The sequence below is a fragment of the Trichomonascus vanleenenianus genome (genome assembly GCF_965637985.1).
Source record: "Trichomonascus vanleenenianus strain CLIB 3782 genome assembly, contig: TRVA0_100S, whole genome shotgun sequence".
In the NCBI taxonomy this organism is placed as follows: domain Eukaryota; kingdom Fungi; phylum Ascomycota; class Dipodascomycetes; order Dipodascales; family Trichomonascaceae; genus Blastobotrys; species Blastobotrys vanleenenianus.
Window position 1 is genome coordinate 3,297 of NW_027481788.1, and position 8,766 is coordinate 12,062.

The window sequence follows — 8,766 nt, forward strand, 5'->3', positions numbered from 1 at the left end:
GGCCTGGAGTTTCTTCATTAAAGTTGCCTTATGGACATCGTCAAAGGCATCCTTGATGTCGATCATCATGGCCGAAGCTTCGGACTCGCTGAGTACCCACTCCGATCCCCGAAGTGATTCAACGGCACGTGGCTGTCTTAAATATACCAAACACTTATGGATAACCTTTTCCAGCACTTTTGTCGTCGTATTCAACAGCGGAATTTGGTGGTCGATACGCTCGGACATCGGAATAGTCAGGTTTGCCTGGCATGGAAAGCACTACGGTGTTGCAGTCCCGATAGCTTCATTGAACCGCGTGAACGATGCAGCGAACCAGAGCTACTCCGCATTATCTTACTCGGAGAAGAGATAAGATATTCTTTTCTGTGATTCCATGCGCACCGCAGATAATGCTCTGCTGTGCCATGGGATTCACGCTTTTTGGATACGATACCGCTCTCTTGAACGGAATCATTATAAATAAATACTTTCGCGACGCCTTCAATGAGCCGAGTGCTGCTTCTCTAAGTCAAATAACTTCTACGTTCGACCTGGGATGTTTCTTAGGTTGTATCGCAATATGTTTCGTTGGAGATTATCTTGGCCGTCGTCGGGCCATTTTTTTGGGTTGCATGATTACAATCGTTGGAGCAATACTTCAAACGAGCACGTTTACCGTGGCTCAGTTCATCGTCGGTCGTGTAATAGCAGGGATTGGTAATGGCATGCTGACTTCGACTGTCCCTGTATGGCTTGCCGAAACGTGTGGACCCTTGTACAGAGGTAAATTTATTGCATGCCAGCTGGCTATTGCCGATTTCGGTTGTGTTATTGTTGGCTGGATCAATTACGGAATGCGATCTGTTGATTCTTCATTCGCATGGAGGTTTCCAATTGGACTGCAATGCTTTTTTGCTGTCACGTGCTCCTTAATGTGTCTGTATCTCCCTGAGTCGCCCAGATGGCTCGTATCTCGAAACGCAATTGAGGAGAGTGGGCGAGTGTTATCATTATTACTGAAGAAACCGGTGGACGATGTTGAAATCCAAACCCTGCGAGATGCAATTGAGATTTATTACCTCCATGAAAAAGCGATTGCTGCCACAACATCCTGGAAAGATCTTCTCAGGAACGACGAAACTCAGAACTTACGACGAATCATTTTGGGGGCTTCAGCGCAAATGTTCCAACAGTTGGGTGGTATTAATGTCATCAACTATTATATGACCTATATCGTCCAAAATTATGCAGGATTTGATCAATCCGACAGTTTGATTCTTTCGGTTGGAAACAGTATGAATTTGGTTTTCTTTACCTTTGTCGGTGTTTTCTTGATTGATCGAATGGGACGTAAGAAGTCATCGGTCTATGGATGGATTGGTGGAGGATTATGTTATCTTGCCGTGACTGTGTGTCTTGCTCTGGCAACACGGACTTCAAGACTAGTTGCAGTTGCCTTTATGTTCTTGTACATCACAATCTTTGCCTGCACAACGAATGTGGTCCCGTGGCTCTATCCGGCTGAGGTTAATTCGCAGAGATGGAGATTTTTGGGTGGCGGTGTCTCAACTGCTACAAATTGGATTTTCAACTATATCATCGTGCTAATTACTCCAATTGCTACAAGCAACATTGGATGGCGATACTACATCATATTTGTTGTCTTCAATTTTACAGCAGCTGCAATGGCACAGTTGTTCTATGTGGAGACAATGAATCTCTCTCTGGAACAAGTTGATGACTTATTCGCTCAAGATTTCCATAAGAGACGTGGAGAAGAATACGAGCCGCCTATCGGCAGTGTATTCGATCAAAATGATATTCCTGTCATCAACTCAACAGCAGAGCACATCCCATTCCCGGCCTCCATTTTTCGGAAAAGTGTTGACATAATACAGCATGAATAAAAGCACTTTCAATTTTGACAATGACATTGATCTAGTACCATTGATTACACCAAGGTAACTTGTATTATTCGAAACATTTCATACCACTCCTTAGTTTTTGTATTTATATGGTAGCGAACTTTTTGCACACCCGAACTTCTTCTAAGCCTTCGAGGCTTCTCAACCGTCGCTGCTGAGGCAGACCGCCATGACCAGCGCCAAAGTCGAAACCGAGAAAGCGCAAACTCCGCTGCGGGCTGCCTCAAGATTCCTGAGGGTACCTGCAAGCAGAAAGAGGCCTAATGGATCAAAACGGTTCAGTACGGTGAAGACCGTGCTACCTACATCGAAACGAGATTGTCAAAAGTAGAAAAAGAAGTGACACGACAGCAGAGCGCCCAAGCCAAAGCGCTCAACGGACCTAACTTTGCCGATGTGATCCGCGGAGGGGCGAGTCGCCCCGCCGCCACGCCTACGCGTCCGATGGTAGCGTCTGAAACGACCAAGCTAGAGCTACCCCAGGAGCGGTATTCTTTCAGCCACTTGAGGAAAAAGACTGAGTCGTAAAGGATAAAGACCCCCTCGAAGCCACAGAAGTGATTAGGATCATTAACGAGGCAGCCAATGCGATTGTCGCCAAGGCCGTCACTCGAACGGGCATTCACAACCAGAAGATACACGTGGTCGACAGTGCCCATGAAAGCGACATCGAGAAGGGCCTTGAAGCCTGTAAGAATCGATTCAAACAACTAGACATCACGCAGTGCTTCCCGGCAGTCATTCCACGAGTCTCCGCCAAGTTCAAGATGGAAGAACTCCGCACGGAAATCGAACATTACAACGGCGTTCAGTTAGCCAGTGATTCTGCCACTATGACCTTCAAGGGAGACCCGAATACAACGCGACGAGCTGTAAAGGTATTCTTCAAAAGTGCCGAGGATTATGCCTACTTCAAACGCCATCACTTTTGTGACAATGGCCGCATCCACAGGGTATACAAGTACGTCCCGAGAAAACGACCGGCCCCTAGCCAGCTGCAGCACACGAACAAGAATAGAACAGAACAGCAGGATGAGCAGCAGCTCAAGAACCTTGGTACGACCCTGGGTGTGGCCCAAGGTGAGAAAAGTCCAAATCCTATTGTGAAGAGGCCCTTGGCAGCGCTCCATCACCATTTGGCCCAATACCTCTCTATGGGGTACAAAGGCACTTCTTCGGGAGGCCAGCGGCACATGTTACCAGCCGACACTTTGTGGCGCGAAGGAAAGACTTGAAAAGACTGGCCCAATTTCCCAGAGAAGGCCGTCACTCAAAAAGTGGATCAACCCGCTAGTGCACATCGTCAATTGCTAAAGTTGAAGGGCACCCAGTTTTTTAATCTCCTCGAGAGTTGTTTCTCAGATCCTATGGCATTTCTCATGTGACGAAGCAGAGGCTGCATCCTTGTCGCTTTTGCCGTAGTCTCTTGGACTCTTTCCAAATTTTCTCCTATTGTGGCTGAAGTATTATTCGAGACTCATCTTGCCATCCCGTGTAGCACTGTCGGTTTTCCCCAAGTTTATTCGACGAACCACATTCTGGCGCCATGCGATCCGTTATCAGTATTGTTGCAATTCATCCTAAGCTATTATGTACTTATGAGAAGTTTGTAAAATGATATCATATGATTATAAATTTAATAGACCCTAACAATACAAAAAACTCTAAGCAACAGATTCGTCCACATCTTCAATAAATTCATCCTCCGCGTTCTTTTTAATCGCGTCAACATCAACGGTACGGCTCCACAACTTCCTGTTCCTGTGGGCTCCTGGAATGATTTCTTTGTAACTTCGCTTGCCATCCCTGAATTCAAATAATTCATCAACTTGCTCTAGAGTCAACTCAGAGGTTTCCTCATAAAAGAAGTAAATAACTGGCATGAAAGCAAAATTCATCACCGCATAGATAATGTAATACCTCCATCCAATGTTAGCGATTCCGGTAGGGGTAATTAGCACAATGACGTAATTGAAAATCCAGTTAGTAGCTGTGGCAACTGCTGCTCCGGTATTTCGGTATCGAAGAGAATTGATTTCTGCAGGGTACATCCAGGGTACCATCCACCATGACAGCCCATAAGAAGTGTAATAGGCAAACATAAAGCTGACTGCCACAATACCGGCCGACTTTGAGCCTATCGACAGAGCAATAATCACAGCCACGAAACAGAGACCTTGTGCAAAGGCTCCCCAAAAAATGAGTGGTTTTCTGCCCACCCTATCAATCAAAAAGAATGAGGAGATCAGTTCGCAGATTGTAGAATTCATTTGGTTGCAAGCAGAAAGGATATATGCCAGGCTAGCTGTTAGCCCCAAAGATTCCTCAAAGATGACAGTTGCATAGTACAAAATAACGTTGATGCCACCCCATTGTTGCATGAATTGCGTCCCTGCACCCAGCAGGATTCGTTCCAAGTTCTTCATCTTATCGCCCCCTTTAAACAAGTCTTTAAAGTGTGACTCCGATGCTAGCTCCATTTCGTGTTCGACGTGGTATTTGATTTCAACAAACATTGTATGAACATCATCGGAATCAAGTGGCTTCTTGATCAACCCAGAAATTACCTCACGAGCCTCATCTACGCGGCCCTGGATAATTAGCCAACGAGGCGACTCAGCAAGGAATGGTGTCATTATCATAGTCGCCGCTGAAAATAGTACTTGTAGGCCAACTGGGAACCTCCAAGCCACGGAGCTAGCGACATTCATCATTCCGAAGTTGATCCAAGCAATGATAATACCTCCAATTCCGTTAATCCCTGACATAATACCAAGGGTTTGTCCACGGATTTCAGCAGGGGTACATTCAGATAACCAGACTGGGATTGCGACAGTAATAAATCCATTACCAAGCCCTGCAATTACCCGGCCAGCAATAAGCTGGCCTACCGAGAAAGAGGTTGCTTGAATAATGCCGCCAATGACGTGGATTAGGCACCCGATTGTAATCGTTTTCTTTCTACTCCAGCTGTTGCCGATAATGGAAGTAATGACAGCGGTAATAAAGCACCCCAAGTCAAATGAAGACGTTATTTGTCCTACAATTGTGGAATTTGGGTTATTAAAGTCATCTTTGAAAACATTATTCGCGAGTACACCGCTCATGAGACTTGAGTCGATGCCAAAAAGCGTAAACCCCAGGCAACATGACAAAGCCACCAGGGAAAATGAGTTAGAACGGGGTAACTTCATGATGTTGAGTTGATGGCGTAACTGAGGTACTTCACCCACTCTTATATACTTTTGCGTCAAACCACAGCTGCAGAAGACTTGAATTTAAGTGCAGAATCTTGCATTATCAAAGCTTGTGGAGAAAAGTGTGTGTACAATATGTACACTAACAGCCGAAGTGTTTGCATCATCGAGGCAGCTTGTTTCAAACTACACGGCATGGACGGCTGAAGTGTGGGGTGCATAGCCGGATGAGGGGAAGAACCTCCGGCATCAATTTCAGGGATTGTTATTTAGTGTATTAGTACTTACCTACGAGCAAGTCCAGTTCCTAGTCTAGTCATTATTTTAGCTATCTTTTTTGTAGTACTCACCGCTTTCTCTTCAACTCAATAATTGGCGCATTGAGGCCGGAGATTTTACCCGTAGTGTTTCTGGTGACAACCTGGCTGGCATATCCCCCTTTGCTCCGCATGGATATTTGCTTCATTCAGTGCTATTTAATATTCAGGTTACTGGCATTTCTAGTTTAACTTACTGCTAAAATAATACTGTATAATACAATTAATAATTTCGCTTCTTTGGTGAGGCTGGCCAAAAGGCACTACTGTACAGTACTGTACTTAAAAATACGGGTCAAGGATTTAATGTCATATCAAATGGGTCCCGCAGTCATCCCGCATTTGCACCGAGCGGATTAGGTATGATCGGAGAGTCAGGAAGCAGCTCTCCGAGATTAAGGTTTTTACACTCTACACCTGCAGGGTCGCCCTTCACTGTACCGTATTCAATGTTTCATTATCGGGTCAATCCTTACTCCGCCGTTTGGTAACGGCCCTTTTTGAGATATGCATTGGGTCCTTCCTTCCGTCATTCTTTTGTGCCGGAACCATCAGCCGATCAGATATCCTTTTTTGGCTATTTTGGTAATAATTTAAGGGTAACAGTTATTGAATCTTTGGGGGCTTTAGTCGTAGATTATATTAGGCGCGGAACTCCTAACCCTTCATCGGAGTTGAAACCCGAGAGGCCAAGCAGCTATCGAGCCCCGCCCCCCTCCAGATTTGATGACTCGTAGTGCTTAGAAACTGCCGGATCCGACTCATCTAAATTGTGGAGAACCGGCAAAGTTGTTTCTAGTACCGGTATATGAGTCGTCCTGTTATTCATAAATTATGGGGGTCCGGTAATGGTGCTGTCCAACTCACAGGTGGTTTCGAGAAAATGAATTACCGGTTAGTGGCAAACCGTCAAACTAAGTACACTCGAAAATTGCTTTTGAGTCTGAAATTGGTAAATATAAATGATAGTTACTCCCTAAACTCTTAAATCAACGATTTACGATCATGACATTGTCTCACACTACAGGAAAACTCTTGAGGGTTGGAGCCGTCGGCGCTGGCCGTATGGGTTCTATTCACATCGAGAATCTGGAAAGTACTAGATTTGTACAGGTTGTTGCAATTTGCACAGTTGTCGAAAATGAGAAGCAATGGGCTCGTGACAATATCCCAGGAGCCCAAATTTTTGACGACTTCGATACTTTTGTCGCTCAAGAAAATATTGATGCTGTGTGGATCTCAAGTCCAACTGGTCTTCACGAAGAACATGTGTCGAAATCATTGGCCGCTGGAAAGCATGTTTTCTGCGAAAAGCCTCTTTCTGGGGACAAAAACATTGCGTGGAAGATGTACGAACTGTCCCTCCAGTATCCTGACCTCAAGGTTGCATGCGGTTTTGTTCGCCGATTTGCCGCAGTCTACAAAGAGGCTCGTCAGGCCATTGCAAACGGAGCCATAGGCGATGTCATTGCTGTCCGATCTAGTACGAGCGACAACTTTAACCCAGCGAAGCAATTCCTTGATTATATTAAAGGATCGGGAGGAATTTTTGTCGACTGCAGCATTCATGACATCGACATCTCGCTCTTTTTGGTTGGTGAAGATAAAGCCCCTAAATCAGCATTTGCTACTGGAACATGCAAGGTCTATCCCAAGTTTAAAGAATGGGGTGATGCTGACAATGTTCATGGTCTGGTTGAATTTGAGAATGACTTGGTATTCAACTTGTACGCTTCAAGGGATAACAAGCATGGTCATCACACCACTACTGAAGTTATTGGTACCAAGGGCCGAATCCAAATAAACGGCGAGCCCCGTGGTCTGAATGTGGATATTAGCGACGAAACCGGAACAAAAATGGTTTCAGCATCGGACCATCAAGTGCTGTTTGCTGAGGCTTTCAAAGCTGAAGTCGTGGCTTTCAGGGATTGGGTACTTTTTGATAAGTCTGATCACGGCTTCAATCTCAAAGATGCCGCAAAAGCAGTGTCTATCGGCCATAGCCTTCAAAAGAGCTTGGTGGCAAGACAGGTACTTCCTATCGCACTCAGAGATTAAATTTCCGACCATCGCTCACTCATAGCGCTAGATAACCTTGGAGGTAAACAATCTATATACAAAACATTTTTTACAGCCATCTGACGCCAGCTCAGTGTTCCGTAGCATTTGTTGATACAGATGATTATTCTGTTGGAAACATTTTAAACGTTTGATATGAATTTTACAACAAATATTTCTCACCTCGATTTCTGTAGAATAATAGATACCAAATTCACTTCTGACATTGAAAAATCACCAAAATTATCTAAGGGACTACCGGTTCAGGGACTACCGGTTCAGAGTTTGATCTGGAAATACCGGTTCTGAATTACCGGTAGAGATAGGGGGCGATTTGAAACGGTTCGGGCTCTGGCTGTCCGTCCGGCTCATCTTTACCCCTACGCAGCCCCACCGTCGTCTCGAAGGTGGGGCTCAACCCCACACCCGGCAAATAGCCCCACATCCGGCATTTGATCGACATTAAACATTTATAACCCCACAACGGCGAAATTTTCCGATAATACTCCAAAATAGACAGATCAGAAGATCTTGGGCTCTAACCGTAACTGTCTATAAATTTTCAGGTATTCCCGAGGTTCAAAAAGACTAAACGGTTGGAGAATCAGTTACAATTTCAAATGGCAAAAGTTAACCAGGATACAATGAAATTGCACGATGGAACAGAAATTCCTTCTGTAGGGTTCGGTACTTCATGGTTTTCACCTTCTTCAGATATCGATCGAGGGTATGATGCCGTGCTTGCAGCTCTGAAGGCTGGCTACCGTCATATTGATACAGCTCTTCAATATCTTAACGAAGAGATTGTAGGACGGGCAGTCAGGGACAGTGGAATTCCTCGAGAAGAGATCTTCATCACTACAAAGCTTACTAGTACTGATCACCGAGATCCTGCCGCAGCCTTGGAGAAGAGCCTTAAGAATCTGGGAACGGATTATGTCGATTTGTACCTGATGCATTGGCCTCTTTCCTGGAAGGAGGAAGAGGTCGTCGACGAAGATTGGGATCACGTTCGAACCTGGGCGCTCATGCAAAAGCTTCCTAAAGATAAAGTCCGATCCATTGGTGTATCCAACTACGACATTCAACGATTCGAGGAACTATTCAACTCTCCAACCACGACAGTCACCCCCTCCATCAACCAGGTAGAACTTCATCCCTTCCTTGCCCAAGAAAAGCTTCTCAATTACTGCAAGGGGAAGAACATTGTTCTAGCAGCATACTCTCCCCTGGGCCAGGGCAAGGAACTACTTGGTGACGAGGTCATGACGAGATTGGCGAGTCGCT

At 45.2% G+C, this 8,766-nt stretch overlaps 4 protein-coding genes and 1 pseudogene across 5 annotated transcripts; 4 read left to right on the plus strand and 1 right to left on the minus strand.

Annotated features, from left to right (window-relative positions):
- Positions 1-305: 305 nt before the first annotated feature.
- HXT5 (putative glucose transporter Hxt5p) lies at positions 306-1,889 on the plus strand (the record flags this gene model as incomplete). The annotated part of the gene is made up of 1 exon (XM_076687953.1): positions 306-1,889. One exon carries the CDS (start codon positions 306-308, stop codon positions 1,887-1,889), a length of 1,584 nt encoding a protein of 527 aa, XP_076537811.1.
- Positions 1,890-2,674: 785 nt separating this feature from the next.
- On the plus strand, positions 2,675-3,142 carry TRVA0_100S00122 (uncharacterized protein; the record flags this gene model as incomplete). Its single annotated transcript, XM_076687954.1, has 1 exon — positions 2,675-3,142. One exon carries the CDS (start codon positions 2,675-2,677, stop codon positions 3,140-3,142), a length of 468 nt encoding a protein of 155 aa, XP_076537812.1.
- A 429-nt stretch (positions 3,143-3,571) lies between these two features.
- HXT1 (sugar porter family MFS transporter) lies at positions 3,572-5,101 on the minus strand (the record flags this gene model as incomplete). The annotated part of the gene is made up of 1 exon (XM_076687955.1): positions 3,572-5,101. One exon carries the CDS (start codon positions 5,099-5,101, stop codon positions 3,572-3,574), a length of 1,530 nt encoding a protein of 509 aa, XP_076537813.1.
- Positions 5,102-6,486: 1,385 nt separating this feature from the next.
- TRVA0_100S00166 (uncharacterized protein) lies at positions 6,487-7,479 on the plus strand (the record flags this gene model as incomplete). Its single annotated transcript, XM_076687956.1, has 1 exon — positions 6,487-7,479. One exon carries the CDS (start codon positions 6,487-6,489, stop codon positions 7,477-7,479), a length of 993 nt encoding a protein of 330 aa, XP_076537814.1.
- Positions 7,480-8,123: 644 nt separating this feature from the next.
- Positions 8,124-8,766, plus strand: TRVA0_100S00188 (annotated as a pseudogene). The gene has a single exon. A coding segment is annotated over exon 1 (643 nt).